Source organism: Bos taurus, chromosome 3, assembly GCF_002263795.3.
Source record: "Bos taurus isolate L1 Dominette 01449 registration number 42190680 breed Hereford chromosome 3, ARS-UCD2.0, whole genome shotgun sequence".
NCBI lineage: Eukaryota > Metazoa > Chordata > Mammalia > Artiodactyla > Bovidae > Bos > Bos taurus.
Window position 1 is genome coordinate 74,918,348 of NC_037330.1, and position 24,287 is coordinate 74,942,634.

Consider the following 24,287-nt stretch of genomic DNA (forward strand, 5'->3'; position numbering starts at 1 on the left):
CACAACTCCTGAGCCTGCGCTCTGGAGCCCGCGAGTCACAAGAGAAGCCACTGCAATGCGAAGTCTGTGCACCACAGCTAGAGAGTAGCCCCCGCTTGCCACAACGGATGCAAGTCCATGAGCACAACCGAGACCCAACGCAGCCAACAAGAAATCAATAATACTGTTTTAAAAAGCCAAGATATTGTGACAACTCCAGATGTTAATGCACATGTGAGGAAACTGGATCCATCACTCATACATTGCTGGTGGTTATGTAAAATGGTACAGCCACTCTAGAAAACGTTTTAGCTGTTTCTTTAAAAAAAACAAAAACATAAAACTAACTACCCAACATCCAAGCAGTCAGGCAATTGCATTCCTAGCTTTTTGTTCCCCCCAAATAAAGATATACTCACATAAAGGCCTGTATACAAAAATAAGTTTGTAACAGCCTTAAGCTAGAAACAGCGGAGCTTCTTGGTGCAGATTCTCTTCCTCTCTTCTGAGATAGAGTTCTCTCTCGATTTTCTTCCTGCTGCCCTGACTGCTCCTTCTGGAACACATCTCTCCTGTTACTTTTGTCATCCTACATTATATCCTCATTATCTCTGTCCAAGCTTAATTCAAATGTGTTACTAGTATTCTCACAACCATCCACTGATTTCCATCTCATCCAGAGTAAAAGCCAAAGACTTTGCCTTGACTTAAACCCCACTTGATCTGGCTGCCTACTTCTCCTCAGACCTCATCTTCTACTAACCTGTCCCTTACTCATTTGGCTGTAGTCAAACTGATCTCCCACCTGTCCCCAGAATAAACCATACTGTTTGATTTTAGGGCTTTTTTTTAAACTTATTGCCTTTACTTAGAATTTTCTTCCTCTAGGCAACTGTATAGTTTCTTTTCTCAGGTCTTTGCTGAAAGGTCACTTTATTGAGGTTTGCTTTTGAACCCTAATCAAGAACTCTTACCCTCAACAATGAAATTGCCTATCCTCCAACTTGCTTTGTCTTTTTCTGGATCCTCAGTCACAGTTACTCTTTACTTATTTGTTTGGATCTCCTAACCAGAATGTAACCTCCTTAAATGCATGATTTGTTTTCACTTGTTTACTGGTGTATATCCAGTGCCTAAAACAAGGGTCAGCAAACTTTTCTGAAAGATATTAAGTATTTTAGACTTTGCAGACCATATGGTTTCTGTCACAACTATTATCTCTAATTAGAGAATGAAAATAGCCATAGATAGTAAGTAAACCATGTGTTCCAATAAAACTTTACTGTGGGCAATGATGTTTGAATTTCATGTAATTTTATCTGCATGAAACATTTTTTTTTAAACCATTAAAATATATAAAATCTTTTCTAGCTCGTAGGCCTTGCAAGGCCCAGGCAACAGGCCTTAATTTGCTGACCTCTGAATCAGAACAGAATCTTCACTCAGTAGGCCCCAATGAATGATCTTTTCCTCAGGAATAACTGGAAAAACTCTGTAATCCTTATGTTGATTTCTGTGTTTAGTTATTTTTATGAGAATATTACTTTCTGCAATAAAATACTAGGTTTGTAACAGTCAGACTTAGTTTATGGTATGCCTTTATCCTAGACAGACATTCAACTTAGCTTTCATAGATTCATTTCAGACTTTTAAGGAGGCTTTCAAGTTTATTTCACAGATGAAATCCTTGAGCCTGGTAAGTTAAATGACTTGCAGCAATCAACCCAGATTTTATAATTTGTGTTCTTTCCAATAAATTGTGTTAGGAATAAAACTAAGCAGAGTGATCAAATTTTGAGTTTTAATTTTTTAAAAATAACTTTATTCATTTATCTGTTTTTGGCTGTGCTGAGTCTTCGTTGTTTTGCGTGAGCTTTCTCTGGTTACTGTGAACTGGGACTACTCTTCGTTGCAGTGCCAGGGCTTCTCACTGCAGTGGTTTTCTTGTTGCAAAGCACAGATTCTAGGCGCGCAGGCCAGTGATTGCAGCTCGTGGTCTCTAGAGCACAGGGCTCATTAGTTGCAGTTGCACCCGCTTAGCTTTTCCATGGCATGTGGAATCTTCTCAGATCAGGGGTTGAATCCATGTCCTCTGCTTTGCTTATTCACTGCGCCACCAGGGAAGTCCCATTTGGTCATTTTTGATGTCAGATTTAACTCACAATTTCAGCTAGAAATGTATATTATTTAGAAAAATATTAGGCTGTGGTGGTATGATATTACTCCAGTTCCGACAAGATTGTTTTTATCTCATATATGTAAGTGATGGATTGTTTTTAGTGTTTTAGAAACAAAGAAGGATTAATGCATTTCATGTGTTAAATGAAAAAAAAAATCAGCTCAGATTCAGAATCTATACACTACATTCTAAAGAAAATATATCAGAATGCAAAAAAGTACAAATGTAGCCATCCCTTTGCCCGAAGAAAAAGAAAAAATAGTCTAGTGGAATCTGCCATTATAGTTCTAAGATTGGGGAGCAGTGGGACCTTGATTTGATGTAACTCTTGATGCCTTGGTGTCTTTCTTTTCTCATGAGTAGCCAAACGTCTCCCCCCACATCCTTCATCCCTGCCAAATACACTCATATTAGACATGTATTAGGGTTTGTCTGGTCCCTGAATAATGCTTTTTTACATTTTAAGGAATATATATATTTCTCTCTCTCATAGTATTTCATTGTCTATAAGTAAGTTACCATTTCATTTTACAGTGTTACCATTAATTGTCCTCTCTAGATATACCCGTGTTTCCTACGATCACAGCCACTGTGACTTTTCAGGAGTTTCGATATGATGAATTTGATGGCTCCATCTTCACCATACCTGAAGACTACAAGGAAGACCCAAGCCGTTTTCCTGATCTTTAACTGACACAGAAGATGATGCCATTCAACCAAGGAAGGCTAGAGATTGCAGAGACCCCAGAGTGAATCCAAGTAGAAGGGACAAATGCTTTCATCGAGGAAAAGGGAATTATGTTGACTCGACACATCAGTGATATAATGAAATGGGCCTCTAATAAGAATTTCAGCAAGTTTCCTGATGTGCCATTTTCAGTCTTTTTAAAAATATACATATTATAAGTGTAATAGTTTGACACCTTAATGACCCCACTTCCTTCTTATGTAAAACAGCTATGAGTGCTGTGATTTGTTTTTAAAAATTTTTACACTTCTTGTTGAAATATATATGCATATATCTATATCTATATCTAAAACACTCCTGGACCATTAACATAAATTAAATGTCTTAAGAGATATGAAGCCCTTTTAAACTTGTCATCTTATATTCAAGGTGACCTTTATAAATATTCCTTCAAGCTTTGTTTTCATAAAATGTAAAGTATGTAACATTATGTATAGTTCAGTAATTTGAATGTTCGTTCAATATAATGAACTAGAAGGAATGCAGTTTTCTGTAGATGAATGAACCAAATGGTAACCATTAAACAGTTGCATTTATATGTTGCAATACATTTCAGAAGGAGCGTTCACTCTGCAGGGAATAAGGTACCTCCTTTAGCACCTTAGTGCAATTCATTGTGGTGCTATTTGTTTTTACCTGAATTCTTTCTTCAATGGAAAATGTTTGTTAATAATCTTCCTTTCATAGAACCTCGGTTTTTTTTTTCTAAACTTGAGTTTAAAAGTCCTTTTTTGTGTTCATGATAAGGTACAGTTAGCATGCTTAAAGATACTCTTCTTCCAAATCTGAGCACTTTAAAGAAATTCCAAATATTTAAACTTGCTTCCTAATAAGTGCACATCATTCTGATTATTTCGTTTGTTTTTAGTGGTATATGGATGCATTTGTGTCAGTTTTAAAAACAATCCACATATTTTGGACATCCCTACATATTTAATGCTTTCAAAATAAGGTAAAAACATTTTATATGCTAACAGAATATATTTGTTACAAGTTAAATTCCAGAAACGTACTCAAGACTGACAATTCCTACTGTTATTTTTTTAAGTCACAAGAAAATATTTATTGATTTTAATTACCTACAGTGTTTAAATCATGCATTATTCATTTTTGCACTTAAAATCTTTCATACTTATTCCAAGATGGTTTGAAGGTCCAAGGATGAAAATAAATTAGGGAGAATAATGTATTAACAGTCATAAAATGTTACGTTAAAGAACTTAGCTGAAGAAATGTTTTTAAATGTATCCTGAGAAATGTGTCAGAATGGATGTCAAGTTTTTTAGAGTGATCAGTAATTTAAACTTTTTCCAGGATTTTAAATAATTTGAATGAGTTTAGAAACCTTTATTGAAGAGATGATTTATTTAAAAATCCAAAGCATCAACCGTAAGAAATTTTATAATAAACGTCTTTGAAGCTGCATCTTCCATGCTGATACCTACTACACTGCATATGTTGCCAGTCTACTAAATATATTTTATATGATGAAACATAATCATAGTTAAAAAGATTCAAAGACCAGTTACTACCTTATGTGGGTCTGTTGAATTCTGTGGAAAGAGTGGGTAAAACCATACTAGGTTTATTGAATAGAAGTTGATCCCTATTATTTTGGGAATGTTTTGATCAAGTGACTTAGAGATTCTATTATCCTGTCAATGATTATATGAGGTTTTGAGAGACTGAAAGGCAGTGAATGATCACTGTTGCTCTTAGGCTCCCTTACTTTGTGGCAATATGGTATACTTTCAGGAATATACTGCAGATCTTTTTTGTACTAATCCAGTGGGGGGAAAAATGGTACATTGCAGCTTAGGACTTATCAATTCCCTACAAGCTGTGACTTTTGCCGGGGTACACTGGAGGTAGGAAGACTACTGAAAACTTTTGCACTTGGATTTTAACTTTCTCTCATAAATAATAATAGAAAGAAATTATCCATTCCAAAATGTCTTTTATCTGACCACAAAGGACAGGTATATGTCAGTATCTCTTATGATGGTAAAAATAAGGAGCTATTTAATGCAAATAAACTTTTCACAATATTAGACTTTTCAAAATGTGCCTTTTAATCCAGCTAATGAGTGAAGCTATATGCTGTTTCAAGTAGATAAAAACTTTATATTTTGATACTCTTACATGAAAATCTAAGTTTTATAATGTAGGTTCATAAAATTCTCTATGCCTTCCATTTGTGATTAAAAAACTTGTTTAAAAATTGGACTATAAAATGGTTACCTTAAATGGCTACTTAAAAGGCTCAATATACCCTGCCACCACTATGGTTTCAGAAGAATAGTCTTGTCTTAAAAGAAAATTCCCTAAAGACAATTTGCCTCTCTCTGCAGACTAGACATTCATGTACAGAAAATTATGAAGCTTCATTAAGAGGGAGGCACAAAGCTGATGCTCTGATAATATTTTGAGTATAGCTACACACAATGGTCTGGAAATGGAACACATTTCAGAGAAGCTGAAAAACTATTCAGTTTCTTTCTCCTGCTTAGAACTGGTATTGAGCCCCACTCACACAAAAATGTTTTCGTAGTGTTATTCATGCACAGCTTATCATTCACATCTTGAGGGAAGGGTGGTCAATAACAAGTGTTTTACTAAAGCTTCTCCCTAGTTTCCACTTAGCCTACAGCAGAGCTTGTTTCGAGGCCACAAAGGACTAAAGAAAAATTAAATTAAGGGGTGCTTCCTTTTGTTCATTCATATTATTTTTTTATTTGCCAACATGGTTTCCCTGGTGGCTCAGATGGTCAAGAATCTGCCTGCAATGCAGAAGACCTGGTCAAAAGATCCTCTGGAAAAGGGAATGACTACCCATTGCAGTACTCTTGCCTGAATTCCATGGACAGGAACCTGGTGGGCTACAGTCCATGGGGAGGAAGAGTCAAACACAACTGAGTGACCAACACACAACATGGTTGACAAACAGTTCTAAAAATCTAGGTGAATTAGAAGTCCTGTTTGTAGTATGCTAACCTTTACTGTTGAGTTGGGAGAATTACTGATTAGTATAAACACAATATGCCTCTACTGTTAGCTCCAGCAAAAGCTATCTTAATGATATTTTCCAAAATGACCAAAATGTATCTTTTCCAAAATACCTAAATTTGGGAACTTTAAAAGACAACTGACAGTGAAACTTTGATATGTGACTTAACTACCTGTGATGATCTTTAATTGGAGGATAATTACTTCCCAATAATGTGATGGTTAATGCCATGAGGCAATACCTGTGATGATTTTTAAAAATTGTTATAGCCCATTTTAGAATAGTGCTTCTGGCTATGGCACATATGGTACATAAACTTTTAGCTGTTTTAGTTCATCCTTGTGGGTTCCAGCTTGTGGTTTCAATTTAACCTCAACCCCTCCAACCAGCCTGGTGTTCTTGACTCCTGTGGACTTGAGTCTCCAGCATCAGATGCATAGTATAGACAATTTTGAGACCATTAAACCAGCTCCCACAATTAAGGTCAAATCTCTAACAAACCTTTGAGTCATTCTGCTTCCTGGACTGAATGCTGACTGAAAAGAAGAGCAAAACTATACGATGCTAACCTGACGCTTGTCTTCCAAAACCTGGTATTTAACACCTACTGTAAATTTTAAGTATATTCTTACGGATATCCCCACTGGTAAAGAATTAGCATGGTTCACACCTGAGTTATTTTGCTAAAGACTGTCTGAATGAATTTTAGGTATTCTTTGATACTAAAATAGGAACAAAAATAGAATACTCAGAATCAACAACTCAATAGTTTCAGACATATTCTGAAAGTACCAATAGTATCTCCATTACATCCATATTTAATAGTCTCATTTAAAAACTACTGCTTGGGGCTAGTGCACTGGGACGACCCAGAGGGATGGTATGGGGAGGGAGGAGGGAGGAGAGTTCAGGATGGGGAACACATGTATACCTGTGGCGGATTCATTTCGATATTTGGCAAAACTAATACAATTATGTAAAGTTAAAAAAAAAAAAACCTACCTCTGTAACAGACATATTTAAATATCCTTAAATATATACATATACTTGATTAGAGAAGTATTTTAGATAGGAGTGAAATGTATTAGAGAAGTATTTTAGATAGGAGTGAAATGTATTAGCTAGACTTGAGACAGAAGGAAAAGAATGCTAATCTTAATCCCAGCACAGAAGACTTCAAACAGCATAGACCACTTAATCAGGTGCCAAGTGAAGAAAGTGGTATTGCTCTAAAAGCTGGCTTATGCAGCCTATACGGTAACTAGAACCTGTTTTAAGATGCAGCTCCAAGGTAAATGTAAAATTAGTTTTCACTGTGCCCAGGGAGTTTTTCTTTCCTTTAAATGACTATAGTTTTTCCTACCTTCCACATGGAAATCACTACCAGGAAGCTTATTATCCAAAATCTATATTCACAAAAACATAAAGGGCAACATAGCCATCACTGCAAGAAATTTATCCTTGCTTTTGCTAAACCATTACCCCAAACTAAAATTGTATATAGCTTTGAAAAGCACCATAATTAAATAGTAGGTACCACTTATTGGCCCAGGTGTACAGGGCTACACTTTTAACTATTTACAAGGTAAATATTACTCCCCATTTTACAATGAGAAAAACGAGTAAGACAGACAGGTCTCCCCAGCTGTAACTGAAGCCGAAATTCATGACTGGACCCTTACATGGCCACTACCTTCATTCACTCTTGAAGAATTTAAGCAAATAAATAGCACAAACATTTTTCTAACAAAACCACTTTTATTTTTAAATCATTTTTACTATCAAATACAGAACAAAACTCAGTGTGGAGGCAGTGTTCACTTGATTTCGACTCATCTGTATTAAAGGCTCATGTAACCTGCAACTCTACCTTTGTGCATAAATGTTCACTGAAAAATAACCTAAATATAGACTCCCTTTGATAGTATCTTAAGTCACTAGCACTATTTAAGGCCAAAAATTTCTTAATCCCTTTTGAGAAATTAGCATACTTTGTATTCAGAGACTAAAAGGGAATAGAATGAGTAAAATTAGGCTTAACCAAGTGAAACTGCCAATATTTTACTTGTTTCTGACTTACAAAAGACAATATCATATGGTTCAACCTTTTAGATTTTTTTCTACTAATTTTTTAAGTTTAAAGAAATGTAATTTGTGTTCAACTTTGTGTTTAAAAATGCAGTGATTATTCGGACCATTACTACAATGTCTTACTATAGACAAAATTCCTTTCCATAAAATCTTTAAAAAGTTACTACAAACTGTAAAAACAATGGTGCTTTTCTATACGGCATTTCAATTTTAAAAGATTAAAAAAAAAAAAATCATACTCCAACTTGGATAAAAGCTACAATTCCAAGTCTCATTTTCCCCTTAACCCCGGCCACTCAAACACTACTCATTTCATAAATGAATAAATATACTATTTAGTACTGTACAGTAGATACATACCATTGAGTTTCTATACTATTCCAGAAAAGTTAAGTTTATATTCACCAAAAATATAAATTTACTAAATATAGGTGGGATCATTTGTTTATCCTAAAGTTCATTGCTTTACTCAACACAAATCCTACACCCAAAATATAAGAAATAAAATTACACTTAAAAAGACTGTTTTAGAAATTAAACTAATTTTGACAATTCTGATGGCAACTAATCACTACCAATGGATTTCATTTTACTGCTATATTAAAATATGTGGTCTGCAAGGAGAAAGAACTTGATTTGTAAAATGAGTGAGGTAAATGCCATACATTCAACAATGTAAATAAATACAAATACGTTTTTACAGAACATAAACATAAGTTTAAGGGTTTTATTATCAAAGTCATGTAAAACAATTTCAGAAACTGTACATCAACATGGCACAGACTGTAGCCTACTTTTGTTTTTACTGCACAAAAGTAAAGCTTGGAAACTCCTGTAAGAAAACAGTTGCCTAACTACTTTGCATTTAACATGGAATCACTGTGTGCATAAGATTACTACTGCAGTAACAGTAACACAAAATTTATTGGTTTTATACAACTTGAGATCAAATAAAAAGTACATTATCAAGTAGATTTGTCTTATTTTTAAAAGCATATGAAGGTCAATTTAAAATGCACTATCCCCTTTTCCAACAATGAGATTAAAACAAATTAATAAAAGCATGGAAAACAAACTCAGGACAAAAGCTAACTTTCTTTTACAGATGGACTTCAGGATAGGCAAACAGCTCTCACTGATGTAGATATGGAATAAATTATTTTAGGAAAAAAAATTCCCAAACACCTTATGAAAAAGTATACAACTCTACTTCAAAATATGCTATTTACTTACTGCCAAAGACAGTTTCATTTGAAATCTTGTTTCTGTAATTAAAGCCTAATTATAGCCATCAAAAAAGGTTAGTGCATATATAACCTTTCAAAGTTAAACAAAAGCCACAAAAATTTAGCCACAAGGCTTAAAGGATTATCTATTTCAAATGCTCATTTCCAGATGTAACTATAAGAAGGTTAATTTGTCATGTCAACAAACGACCATAAGTAGATCCATCATGTTGAAGGATTTTAATGACATTTAGGATATTCCTGCCACAATTAACATGCAATCAGTGCATTCCCTACATGGCTCTATTACGGCAATGAATCAAATTCTAGAAATACTATAAGTGAACTTACTTAATAAAGGAGATCATACAACATAAACAATCCATGCCTGCTGTAGATGCATGCAGCTTTTCGTTTTTGTTATGAAGCAGCACCAGAATAGTACAACTGCTTGGTTACTCAATCAGATTTCACCCTGTCACGAATTGGTTACCCCTGTATCATTTTCCTAAAAGCTTTTGGATGTAAATAACTAATATCAACATCAGGAGCTTTATAACCATTTATGACTCAGCTGTATACATCTAGGCTTGAGATGAACAAATACAGCATTAAGAAATCACACAGGAATGACACTGATGCACGTACACAGATTCCCACAGAGGCATGGTTCAGTCACTCATATCCATGTCTTCTTCATGATGATCATCCCCATTCACTTTGGACTCTCTTAGTGAATCACCAGTTCCCTTTTCCACAGAACATTCTTTTTTAGGAGAACCTGGTTCTACTGGTTTCTTCTCTTCCTTTTTCTCCTTCTCGCTGTCATACCCCTGTTCCTCTTCATCGTAGTCCCGTGTAACCTGCTTTGCCAAGGAGAATAAGAAAAGTAAACGTCTTCACAGGAAAATCACTTCTTTAAAATACCAACATCAACCAAAACACCAAAATAAATTAGTTTGTAAACATACTTTTACATCTTTATCACTCTCTGATTTTCTTTCCCGTTCTTTTTCCTTATCTTTACTTTTCTTCTTCTTGCTTGTAGATCGCTCTCTTTCATCTCTGCTTCTTTCTTTGTCTTTATCTTTCTTCTTCTCCTTTTTATGTCTAGAATGACAGTAAAATGCTCACCAGATGCTTGAAACAAAGTGCTCAAGAATTTTTGCCATTATTTAAATAGCAATAAGTTTAGATTTGTTTTAGATGGTAAGCTTGATGTAAGTTCACTGCTATAAGGAGGTTAACAAAAATCCAATTTCAAATCACTGGACACAAGCTGTATACAAGTAACACAGGGAAGAAGACTGTAACTGGATTACAGGTCTAAAATGCCTAATCATAAACAGTGTTTATTATAACAATCTCAAGTCATGAAGAGAATGTTATCAGCACATTCTTAAGTATTTTAATTCCTGAGAAGGAAGAAAAATCCTAGGACAGTTTCTGAAAAACAGGATAGATCTAATAAAAGATTAATACTTACCTTCTAGGGGATGGTGAGCGAGACAATTTTCTTTTGGGAGACCTAGGCTTTTTAGGAGATCTTGTGCCACTTCTGCTTCTTCGTCGTCGTCTCTCTCTAGAACAACAAATGTGCAAACTAGACTTTAAAATACAGTGTTATTCAAAAAATGCAGGCACATCATAGCAGATGTGTCTGCAATGGAACTCCACTAGAAACAGAAAACTCCATTTTCAAATACTGTTTGGAGCTGAAGAAGCAAATGGGTAATAAAAGTTGGCAACTTTTTGGGGGCCAACTATGTGCCTTTACTTTAATGCCCTTGGGAAAGCCCTAATTTCTAGCAATTCTTAAAGACATGATGTCATCAAAACATCAGCAATGTTAAGCTCAATGAAAAACTGATCCACAAAGGTTCTAATTCAAGTCTGAAGTAAATCATTATCCAAAGAACCAGCTTTAGATTCAGTCAATGGACAGAACATGTAAAGGATTAGTATGTTGTGTTATGGAAGGCAGTTGCTAATAAAATTCACAACTACTTCTAAATCATTAGTAAAACTTAGAGAACCGAGAACTAGAGTTAGTGGTGGTGGTTGTTTAGTTGCCAAGTTATGTCTGACTCTTTTGCAACCCCAAGGACTGTACACCCACCAGGCTCCTCTATCCATGGGATTTCCCAGGCAAGAATACCGACGTGGGTTGCCATTTCCTTCTCCAGGGGATGGTCCCGATCCAGGGATCAAACCCACCTCTCCTGCACTGCAGGCTGATTCTTTACCACTGAGCCATCAGCAAACGGGGATCAAACTGACTTCCTGTTGTCCAGCAAATCACATCCCTAATCCAATCCCTATTTTGAGCAATTAGCTTTTTATGATATACCTCCTCTTTAAATTGACTTAAAAAAAGTCCTGTTTCTACAATACAAACAGATGGAAAGTTTTGCTGTGTTCTTGGACTAGAAGTACCAATACTGTTAAAATGACTACACTACCCAAAGTAATCTTTAGATTCAATGCAATCCATGTCAAAATACCAATGGCACTTCATGCAGAATTAGAAGAAACAATTTTAAAATTTGTATGGAAACAAAACAACCTTGAATAGCCAAAACAATCTTGATATAGAGAGAAACAAGAGCTGGAGGAATCACATTCCCTGGCTTCAAACTATACTACAAAGCTACAGTAATCAAAACAGTATGGTACAGGCACAAAAACAGACACATAAATCAATGAAACAGAATAAGAGTCCAGAAATAAACCCACACACTTATGGTCAGGAGGCTAGAATATACAATGGAGAAAAGATAGTCTCTTCAATAAATGGTGCTAGAAAAACCAGCTGTGTGTAAAGGAGAGAAATTACAACATTCTTTAATTTCATATGCAAAAATAAAGTGGATTAAAGACCTAAGTGTAAGACCAGATACTATAAAACTGCAGGAAAAGACCAGTAGAACATTCTCAGACATAAATCATAGCAACTTTTTTTTTGGCTCCATCTCCTCAAGTAAATAAAAGCAAAAAACACAAATGGGACCTAATTAGAGATTTTGCACAGCAAAAGAACCATAAACAAAACAAAACAGACAACCTACAGAACTGGTGAAAATATTTTCAAACAATTTGACTGATTAGGCATTAATCCCCAAAATATACAAATAGCTCATACACCTCAGTATCAAACAAACAAACTAATCAAAAATGGGCAGAAGACCTAAACAGGACATTTCACCAAAGACGACGTACGGATGGCCAAAAGTGAAGATGCTCAACACTGCTAATTATTAAGAGAAATGTAAATCAAAACTACAATGAATTATCTATCACCTCACAGTGGTCAGAACAGCCATCATCAAAAAGTGTACAAATAATAAATGCTGGAGAGGGTGTAAAGAAAAAGGAACCCTCCTACACTGCTGGTAGAAATGTAACCCCAATATTCACAGTACCATTTTTTAATAATTCTCAAGATAGAGAAGCTATGTAAGTGTTCATCAACAGAAGAATGGATAAAGAAAATTGTTACTATTTATACAACAGAATATTAGTAAGCTATAAAAAAGAATGAAATTGTGCCATCTGCAGCAATATGGATGGACAAGGAGGGCATTTAAGCAAAGTGAAATAAGTCAGACAGACAAATACTGTAGGATATAACTTACACATGTAATCTAAAAAACAGAACAAACTAGTGAATATAACAAAAAAGCAGACTCAAGATACAGAGAGAAAACTAGTGGTTACCACTGTGAAGAGGAAAAGGCAGGGGACATTATATGGGTAGAGGATTAAGAGACACAAACTATTAGGTGTAAAATAAGCTACTAGTTTATACTTTACAACACAAGGAATATAGCCAATATTTTATAACAACAATAAACAGAACAGAGTCTTTAAAAATTGTGATTTGCTATACTGTGTACCAACTATACTTAAAAACCCACCTAATGACAAGCTACTATTAAGTTTAAGATAGACTCAAGGATGTCTTATGCAACATGGGGAATATAGTCAATATTCTGTAATAACTATAAGGGGATAGTAAACTTTAATTAAAAAAAACCTGATTAAATGAAAAAAGTATATGATTTAGACACAAATAAAAAAAATTAAGCCCAATACGCTTTGTCTTCATTTTGGCAGTCAAATGAAGCTTTAAAGAACAAAAAACCACAAGCTGTCTATGACCCCTGTCCTGGAAACGTTACACAGAACTTTCCCTTCATCAAATGTTTATTAAGCTTGTCAGGGTTGTATACATAACACTTTTTCATACTGCTTTGTGTAACAAATATTCCATATTCCTCAGAAAAGATGGGCTTTAAAAAGTTATCTTTCTGTGACCTATGATAGACTGTACAACAGCTGCAAACATGTTAGTAGGTATTCAATAAAAATGTACAGAATTTGCCATAATTTAAGAATGATTCAGGATTTCCCTGGTGGTCCACTGGTTGAGAGTCTGCCTGCCAATGCAAGGAACGTGGGTTCAATCCTGGTCTGGGAGAATTCCACATGCCACGGGGCAGCTGAGCCCTTGTGCCACAACGATGGAACCTGAGCTCTAGAGCCCACATGCCACCACAATTACTGAAGCCTGTGTGCCCCAGAGCTTGTGCTCTCCAAGATAAGAAGCCCACACAGAGCAACTAGAGTAGCTACTGCTCGCTGCATCCAAGAGAGCCTGTACACAGCAATGAAGACCCAATGCAGCCAAAAATGATAAAGAATGATTCAATAATTAAGCAGAGCAAGGCACTTATAAGCAAGTCCATTAAATAAACAAATAATATGCCTCCACTTTTTAAGGTAAGAGAATACATATTGCACATCTCATCTTTTATGCCCCTTTGCCGCCTTAGACCTATTCTGGTATTCCTTCAGCACTTATATCTGGTTTCACTTTCTTTATATATACACAAAATTTTTAAAAAGACAATTTTCAACACCCCGAAGAGACCCCATGTCTTTAGCTATCATACTCCAACCACTAATCTACTTTATAGATTCATCCATTCTGTACATTCCATATGAATGAAATCATACAATGTATGGTCTGCTGTGACTAGCTTCTTTAACATGGCATGTTTTCAAGGCTCATTCATATTGTACTACCATTACTTTGACTCCTTTCTACAGATGAATAATAATCTATTGTATGAGTATACAACTTTGTTTACCCATGTTAAATGGATATTTGGGTAGACTTCTTGGTTATGATTAATGATGCCAAGAACATTCATGTATAAGTTTTTGTGCAGACATGTTTTTGCTTCTCTTGGGCGTATCACTGGGAACAAAACTGCTGTGTTAAAGAGCTCTTAATTTCTGTAGGAACTGCCAACCTGTTTTTCCAATGCAGCTGCATAATTTTACATTCTTTCTATGACTGAGTTGTTATATTCTAGGTAGAAATCCATTATTGGAAACATTTTTCTAGCACTCTTGAGGGCTGTCTTTAACAGTGTTCTTTGAAACAAAAAGTCTTCAGTTTTTATCATCCTCAAACTTGTCTATTTCTCTTTTGTTGCTTATGACTTTTGTCGTATGTAGGGAACCACTGACAAATTCCAGGTCATGAAGGTTAACATGTTTTTTCCTAAGCGCTTTTTAGTTTTGGCTTTTATGTTTAAGTGTTTTATCCATTTTAAGTTAATTTTTATAGATAGTTTGAGCCCTTAGGTGAATTTAAATAATCAAGATTAAGAAAACAAACACTGTAGTAAAATGTGTAAACAAGATAGGAAGAAAATGGAGTTAAGTATGGCCAGTCCTTTCCACCATCACATGAATGCCATGTTTAAGAATGAAAAATACATTTTCTGAAAGTTTAGAACACTAAAATTTCACCACAGCAGGTTAACTACTCTATGAAATGACACAAACTAGAACTGGCCTTGCCTCCAATTATTTTATCAACAAACCATTATGTAAGGGAAAAAAAACTATTTTAAGTACTAACATGTAATAAAATGAATCTAATGTGATAATGCAGTATACTTTAGCCATCAAATGCCTGGGTGAAAAAAAAACCCACAAACAGTTCAAATTAGGATATGAAATGCATAGAGCAAACATAAAAACTGACCTCTGTTGAATTCCATGTTATTGTAAATGAACTCTATACCATCAAGTATTAATTGGAAACTTATTCTTCACAGATTGCCTTTAGAAATCTTCACCATTAAAGTATGTAGTTCTGTACTGGAAAACATTTCACGTTCACAGCCTAATGAGTCTTTGCAAACAAAGTTTAAAAAACAACGCCAAGAATTCATAATGCCACCCTACCTGCTAGCACTTCTGGAACGTCTGGCTGTGCTATAACTTTTTGGTGGCGTTTTGGAACGTTTCTTTTCTTTGTCTTCTTTCTTTTTATCTCTAATAAATGAACACAATTTATTAATGTGTTAGAAGATTCAGTTAATAGAAAAAATATATATACAAATTACAAACAAAAGTACAATGAAATGGATTCTTATTCTTAAAATATGTTATTCTGATAAAAACTTTTAAGTTATTCTTTCAGAGTACACACGTGATGTAAACATCTACCATGAATGACACCAACCTTCTAACTGTGGCCCTGCTATGACATAATCTGGGCTATTCAATACTATTAGGAAAAAAAATCATAATGGACTGGTACTACAACCATACCTCAACTCTAAATGGTCCCTTAAGTGGTCCCAGTCATTTTTCACAAATTCATATTAAACCCCTTTATCAGAAATCTTTCAAAGTACAAATCTGAAAATATTAATTCTCTGCTTATCACTTTTCAATTCATTCCCATTGACTTCAGGATCAACTGTAAACTCCTTAGTGTGAACAATAAAGTCTTTTTTATGTGTCATCTGTCTCAACTGTCCTGACCTCATTTCCTGGTCCTTCTACACCAACATACTCCTCATTTCAAGAATTCATGCTAACCTTGTTAAGTATTCTCTACTGGAAATCATGCTCCTGAGTCCAGTCAAATCTATCAGAATTTAATACTCAAGTCACCTCTCAATAAATCTTCCAACATCCCTAACAATGGCCCTTCCTTGGTAATTACATTAATTTCTCCCCTAGTATAAATAAAGTTCCTCAAGGGAATTCCGGAATGCCTAATTGCTCTTTGTATAAGAGATGGTTCATTAAGTAAGCTCATTTGGCTGAATTAAGAGATGACTAGCTCTAAAACATGATTCAAAGTCTCATCAGAGGCTGAGTATACAGTAAAGCTATCACAAAATCCAAGTCCCACGTTGAGTTATACGCTTACCAAGAATAAATTTTGGGAAAAAAAAAAATTTTGTTGCTTTTTGATGTGATTCTTACTATTTTTAATCACATAATCAAATACATAAATGGGTAAAGTATAAAATATAGGGCTGTTTCTAGAAAATTAAGGCAAATATTTTTATAAAGAGATAAAACAGTTTAAAAAATAAGCGTTGCAAAATTATACTGTGTGACAGCTAAAAATGGAGGGAAAAATCTAAGTACTTTCAAGTAACAGAGTTCTTGATACTTTAAAGGTGGTTTAAACAAAAAGAAAGTGATTTTGTATCTATTATTCAAGACTGCTGCTGCTGCTGCTGTGCTAAGTCGCTTCAATCGTGTCCGACTCTGTGCGACCCCATAGATGGCAGCCCATGAGGCTCCCCCATCCCTAGGATTCTCCAGGCAAGAACACTGGAGTGGGTTGCCATTTCCGTCTCCTATACATGAAAGTGAAAAGTGAAAGTGAAGTCGCTCTGTCGTGTCCAACTCTTAGCGACCCCATGGACTGCAGCTTACCAGGCTCCTCTGTCCATGGGATTTCCAGGCAAGAGTACTGGAGTGGGGTGATTATTCAAGACTAGGCCTACTAATTTCAAAGGGTTTGGCCCTGTATGAAAAACAAATTACTGAATGAACGTTTAAGTCAAAATACAATGTTAAGGTATGGATGTTTTAGTTTTTAGTAAATCCTCACTGTAAGTCTTTACTGGCCTCCAAATCACATTAGACTCTTAAGTATGGTTCAGTGTCAGGAATACAGTAATATTAATTCATACTCAAAAGCTGCTCATGATGAGATATATAAAGAAGAATTAAGAAGGCATGATTGTCTGCCAAAAACTCTGGCATATCAAGAAGTTGCTGGGAACACAAAATTCTTACCAATGGTTGAATGGAAAAGAAATGAAAAAAGGCAGTAGAAACAGCTAAGAATTCTTACTACGGAGAAATTTTACTCATTCATTGTTACTGGTTTTCTACTGTACCTGTTTTTTGACGTGCTCCTTGACCTTCTACCCCTCTCTCTGGAATGAGATCTTCTCCGTCTTGGACTTTTGGATCGTCGTCTACTCCTTGACTTAGAATGTGATCGCCTTCTTGATCTGCTTCTTGACCGCCTTATAAAGTAAAAGGAAACAGACATATGTATATAAACCTAAAAAGACTAGCTCTACTTTTGATTATTTCATATAAGTGTAGGACCAAAGATTCAGACATGTTGGCTAGCCATCAGTAAGTGAGGGTAATTTCCTGCCATTATTTATTTATTTCACACAACATCTGATATCCCAGAAGTTAGAAAATACCTTTTAACACCTGGAATTCCTCACCTTTTAATCTTTTGTTCAACCTGTCAAACCAATCCTACTTTGCCCACTGAAACTACAACTCCAAACTTAAAATTATTGCTAGAAAATGAAGGAAAATAAAAAATGACTCATTTGCATCACTTCATAATTACACAGCATTTTAGAATGTACCTAATTTTATTCCTCACTACTACAAGTTAAATCCATTTACTACTTATCAAATACTTACTTATGCCCATTACATGCTTTACCAATATTCACTCATTTACTTTCATAATAAATCTAGTAACAGTAAATACTATTATTATTCCCATTTTGGGCTTGCCAGGAGGCACTAGTGGTAAAGAACTCACCGTCAAAGCAGAAGACTTAAGAGTTGGGAAGATCCCTGGAGAATGGGCATAGTAACCCACTTCAGTATTTCAAAAGGAAACCACATACTGTATTGGTTTCTATGATTTCTAATTGCTGTTCTCCGATATACATTCCTCTTCTTTAATTTCCAGTTTAAGAGAAATACAAGTAATGCAGGGCAGATACAGATATATACAATTCAGTATAAACTGCCCTTTTTACTCTCATGTGTCTTCAATATTGTATGATCATCTCTTTCCTGCCATGTAAAACATGTTTCTCTGTGCCTACTGCATTATCACCTTCATCCCCCATGTTTTCTCTAAAAGGTTAAGTGCAATTAACCTTTTGATGTTGTCATTGATCCTTTTCCCTATTTTAAGAAAAACTGAAAGCAAATGGCACTTCTTTGCTTAGACTTGGTCATTTAACTTTTAGTGAACCATTCAACCTCTTTCCATGGAAAACTTCAAATAGAATTTAAACTTTTTGCTTTCATTATTTTCAGAGTTGCCAAAGGATAGACATTTTAGTAATGCAAAAGATTTGTGTTCAAATCTCCCTTTTAAAGTCAGTTAATAAAAGTATTCATTATTTAATCTGAGCCTATTACTTCAGCAAAAAAAACAGCACCTACATCATAGAATAGTTGTAATTTAAGCAAAATTATAAAATCCAGCTCAGCGCCTTAGTGTAGACATATAAATACTGACTGCTCTTATTGCTGTGCTACCATAGTGTTGCCATCATTCTCTGTAACAGCTGTTTCAAAACCCATTAGGAGTAATGTCTCATCAAACTCAGTAACTATATTTTGTACATCACTTATTTTTGACCATATTTGAAACTAAACAATCCCTCTCAATAACATGTCTATATCCCAGGAAATTTTCACATAATGCTTACCTACCTTTCTTCAAGCTCCATAAGGATAGGGGTATATATGTCTACCTTATTCACCAACTGTACCCTTGAGCAACAACTACTATACTGTGTAATGAAAGGTAGTACTAATGTATTTTGAATGAAACACTGACCCTCTAGAATATCGTAACCATCACTTTCTTATGAAGAATTAAAAAAAACATTACGGAAAACCAAAATCGATGCTATTTGAATTAGCAAGTGTTCATCTTTTGAGAAATTTGGCTTAAAAAAAAATTAAACTTAATCATTTTAGCAAAACCATGTAACACATTTACCTCTAATGTATTAAAAAATGGCTGTAAAAATTATAAATGCATTCACGTTTCCTTCTAAATGAAGTGATTAATAATATAAGGTTTTAAAAATCTAATAAGCAGAAGTATTACATCTATCAGTTTACTATAAGGTCCTGAAACAGTTGTTTTTCAACAGTATTGCACTGCAGTCACTTCAACATTCAGTTCATATAAGCTTTTAAAAATTAGAGAAACATAGAGATTACCATATATTTTATATGACAAAGCTAGTGGAGGTGATGGAATCCCAGCTGAGATATTTCAAATCATAAAAGATACTGCTGTTAAAGTGCCACACTCAATATGCCATCAAATTTGGATAACTCAGCAACGGTTGGTCACAGGACTGGAAAAGGTCAGTTTTTATTCCAATCCCAAAGAAGGGCAATGTTAAAAAATGTTCATACTAATGTACAACTGCACTCATTTCACAAATTAGCAAGGTAATGCTCACAATCCTTCAAGCCAGGCTTCAACAGTACACGAACCAAGAAATTCCACATGTACAAGCTGGATTTAGAAAAGGCAGAGGAACAAGAGACCAAATGGCCAACACCCGGAGGATGACAGAAAAAGCAAATTACTAATTCTGCCTCATTGACTACGCTAAAGCCTCATGACTGTACGGATCACAACAAACTGTGGAAAATTCTTAAAGAGATGGGAATATAAGATCACCTTACCGGCTTCCCAAGAAACCTGTATGTAGGTCAAGAAGGAACAGTTAAAAATGGACATGGAAAAACAGACTGGCTGAAACCTGGGTAAGTAGTATGTCAAGGCTGTATACTGTCACCCTGCTTATTTAACTTACGTGCAGAGTACTTCATGCTGGGTTAGATGACTCACAAGCTGGAATCAAGATTGCCAGGAGAAGCATCGACAACCTCAGATTCGCAGGTGATACCACCCTAACAGCAGAAAGTGAAGAGAAACTAAAAAGCCTCTTGATGAAGGTGCAAAAGGAGAGTGAAAAAGCCGGCTTAAAACTCAACATTCAAAAAAACGAAGATCATGGCATCTGGTGTCATCACTTCATGGTAAATAGATGGGGAAAATACGGAAACAGTGGTAGATTTTATTTTCTTGAGCTCCAAAATCACCGTGGACAGTGACTGGAGCCATGAAATTGAAGGACGCTTGTTCCTTGGAAGAAAAGCAATGACAAACCATTGACTTCCCTGGTAGCTCATATGGTAAAAGCATCTGCCTACAATGTGGGAGACCCCGGTTAGATCCCTGGGTCAGGAAGATTCCCCTGGAGAAAGAAATGGCAACTCATTCCAGTACCCTTGCCTGGAATATCCCATAGACGGAAGGAGCCTGGTAGGCTACAGTTCATGGAGTCACAAAGAGTTGGACACAACTGAGCGATTTCACTTTTTCACACAGCATTTTCAAAAGCAGAGACATCACTTCACTGACAAAGGTCCGCATAGTCAAAGCTATGGTTTTTCCTGTAGACATGTATGCATGTGAGAGTTGAACCATGAAGAAGGTTAAATGCCAAAGAATTAATGCTTTTGAACTGTGGTGCTGGACAAGAGACTCTTAAGAGTCCCTTGGACTGCAAGAAATCAACCCAGAATATTCACTGGAAGGACTGATGCCGTAACTTCAATACTTTTGCCAGCTGATGAGAAGAGCTGACTCACTAGAAAAGACCCTGAGGCTGGGAAAGACTGAGGGCAGGACGAGAAAGGGCCGACAGAGGACGAGATGGTTGGATGGCACCAGAGACTCAATGGGCCAAGAGTCTGAGCAAACTCTGGGAGATAGTGAAGGACAGGGAAAACTTGCATGCTACAATCCATGGGGGTCACAGAAAGTTGCATACAACTGAGCAGTTCAACAACAGTTATTATTATACATTATTATTATTTATATATAAGCAAAACATATTGAAAGTAACAGTCATTTTATATGTCAAGATGCTTAAAATACTACAATTTATAATAACTATCTTTCTGCTATGATGTGTTACTACAAGTGTTCCAAAGGACTTTTCTCTCATGGTCGTAATTAAAATTAATATTTGAAAGCCTTAGCATGTAACTCCTATATACAAAAGATGTTAAGTTCTCCTTTTTAAGTCTAAGTATTAAACAAAGCCATGAAAGCACTTGTCCTAGAAAGTTAGTATTCTAAGTATAGGCACAGCTCAGAGATACTGAGTTTGCTCCCAGACCACTGCAATAAACTGGATATCTCAGTAATAGTATGTCACAATGAATTTGTGGATTCCCAGTACACTGCAAGTTATGTTTACACTATAGTATGGAAAAAAAAAAAAACCCCACTGTACATACATTAAGGCAACAGGGAACTTCTAAAGGTTCAGTGGAGCCCTCAGATGTTCTATATTTGGGTTTTTTGAAAGACAAAATCTTTTAAGCATGAAATGGGCTGGGTGAAGGTGGATGACACAAACACACCAGACAGAATCACCCTGTAACATTCTGCTACAGACTGAAACTTTGTGTCCTCCCAAAATTCTTACAGGAAACCAAATACCCAGTGTGATGATGTTCTGAGGCAGGAGCCTTTGGGGTGATTAGGTTATGAAGGCCCAGCTTTCATGAATAGGATGAATGCGTTTGTGAAAGACATCTCAGAAGGAGCTTCTCTGGTGGTTCAGTGGTAAAGAATCCACCTGCCAATGCAGGAAACATGGGTTCCATCCCCGGTCCATGAATATCGCACATGCCACGGAGTAACTAAGCCCATGAGCCACAACTACTGGGCCTGTGCTCTAGAGACTGGAGCACTACCACTGAGCTCATGTGCCATGACTACTGAAGCCTGGGCATGCTAGAGCTTGTGCTCCGTAACAAGAAAAACCACTGCAATGAGAAGCCCACACACCATAACTAGAGTAGCCCCACTCACCGCAACTAGCTAAAAGCCTGCACAGCAATGAAGACCCAGCACACTCAAAAGTAAATAAATAAAATTATTAAAATAAAAAGAACTCAAGAGATACCCGACCCCTGATCCATCTTTCTATGTGAGGACACATGGATAGAGCAAACTATCAATATAAATGAGGAAGTAGGTCCTCACCAAACAGCAAATTTTCTGACACCCCGATCTTGAACTTTCCAGCTTCCAGAACTGTGAGAAGTACATTTCTATTGTTTATAAGCCATCCAGTCTATGGTATCCTGTTATAGCAGTCAAATGGACTAAGGCACAGTCTAAGAAATGACTTAACAATGCTATGGGAGCTATAAGGTCAATTCCCAACCCCACCCCCAAACCCAGAATTGTAACAAGGTAGGTAATACCTGCCTTTGCCACTTTAACATTTGTACCAATGGTGCATAAGCATTTCCTTATTACAAAGCAAGATAGTGGCAACTGAACCTGTTATTTACTGTATTTTCATTGGCATTTGCAGCGAAGATTTTGTAGTGAAAATCCTGCCAATTTCACCAATGACATCTTTAATAGAGCCAGTAAAAATTATTCATTTTATTAAATCTAGTTCCTTGACTGCTATTAAACTAGTATCATTATTGACTAGAAATGTTAAATCTGGTCCCTTCAGCAACATTCTGTGCAATGAAATGGGCAGTATGCATAAATCATTTCTGAAACTTTTAAGTTCAGCGACTGTCAAGGAAGACACTTGTGTGACTGAGTGTGAGCTTACCTAGTTGCTTTTGCCATGAAACATCTTTACTTCAAAGAACTGACAAACCATGGTTGTTTAGACTTAGGTATCTGGTAGATACTTTCATGAAAAATGAATTATCATTTCAAGGAAAAAAATTTGTTGCCAATAATAAAATCTGAGCTTTCAGGAGAAAATTAAACTTTGGAAAACTTAAACCCACGATTGTGAATCTGACAGCTTCCTAACATTTTAGAAGGGTTTACTGGTAAGATGTATGGTGGTATTACCAAGTCATCTTTTGATATTGTGTAAAAAAGTATCAACATTTGAAAACTTGCATAAAGCAATCAATCAATCATTTCCCAAACCATTAATGCATAACTGTACAAAAGGATGCCTGGTGAAAAGATTCACTCAAAGTATAATAAATATCAACAGATTTTACAAGTTTTGGTATTGTATCAAAGAATACTACTCCCAATTACCCAAAGAAGACTGTAAAATTACTTTTCCCTCTTCTCACGATACATTTGTGTAAAGTCAGATATTCTATATTAATATTTGGTTAATATAACCAAAATATACTACAATAAGCTGAATGCAGAATCCTATACATCTTCTATTAAGCTAAATGTTAAAGAAATTTGCAAAGATGTTAAGATGTAAATAAAGCCATTCTTGTAATTTTGGGGGGAAAAGCTTTGTTTCAAAGCTAAGTTAATATGAATGGGTTTCAATATTCATTATTATTTCAAATGATGGTTTCAAATTTTACTATGGCCAACAATGACGTTATAAACCACAAAAACAAAAGCTCATTGGAGTTCTTATATTTTTTATGAGTATAGAGGTCCTAATATCAGCAAGTTTGAGAGTCATTGGTCTAGATAGATCCTTACAAATCTACACAAGTATGTCATGTGAGAAAGAGAATACACTGGTCCTTTTACCCTACAGAGTCCTACTCTGGGTAGGATAAAGAATAATAGTTACCATCATGTAGTTTATCCAGTAATACAAAGAGCAATCTCAAAACATGTCATCTGCAAATATTCAAGCTTTAGATGGGTAAGCTAAGGTTGCATAACAACCCTCCATGTTCCAAGTCAGGAGTCTAGTGAAATGTCAGAACTAGAATTCAAGTCAAAAGTTTCAAGGTCAGTGTCCTTTCCAGAGTACTAATTCATTTCGGTGCTCGAATTCCAGTGGCTTCTTCCTATCCCTAGATTTCTAGGGGGGATTTAAAGTATCTACCATCTTTTCTCTATTTATATACCTGTGAACAGTAATTCACCTACTCTGCAAA

General features: G+C 35.6%; 2 protein-coding genes across 9 annotated transcripts in view; one reads left to right on the forward strand and one right to left on the reverse strand.

Moving 5' to 3' along the window:
* ANKRD13C (ankyrin repeat domain 13C) overlaps positions 1 to 5,129 on the forward strand; it is a 93,442-nt gene extending 88,313 nt beyond the window's left edge. The window contains exon 13 of the mRNA NM_001435024.1: positions 2,718 to 5,129. Within this exon, the coding sequence (NP_001421953.1) occupies positions 2,718 to 2,848 (131 nt within the window). The 3' untranslated portion in view covers positions 2,849 to 5,129. The remainder of the gene's footprint in view (positions 1 to 2,717) is intronic.
* A 3,588-nt stretch (positions 5,130 to 8,717) lies between these two features.
* The window catches only part of SRSF11 (serine and arginine rich splicing factor 11), a 50,395-nt gene continuing 34,825 nt past the window's right edge, over positions 8,718 to 24,287 (reverse strand). For 3 of the 8 annotated variants that reach the window (XM_010803438.4, XM_059883792.1, XM_059883808.1), the window contains 5 exons: positions 17,462 to 17,593; positions 15,495 to 15,584; positions 10,717 to 10,833; positions 10,202 to 10,340; positions 8,718 to 10,096 (listed from right to left, as the gene is read on the reverse strand). In XM_010803438.4, the coding sequence (XP_010801740.1) occupies positions 9,902 to 10,096; positions 10,202 to 10,340; positions 10,717 to 10,833; positions 15,495 to 15,584; positions 17,462 to 17,593 (673 nt within the window). In that variant the 3' untranslated portion in view covers positions 8,718 to 9,901. 8 annotated transcript variants of the gene reach the window in all.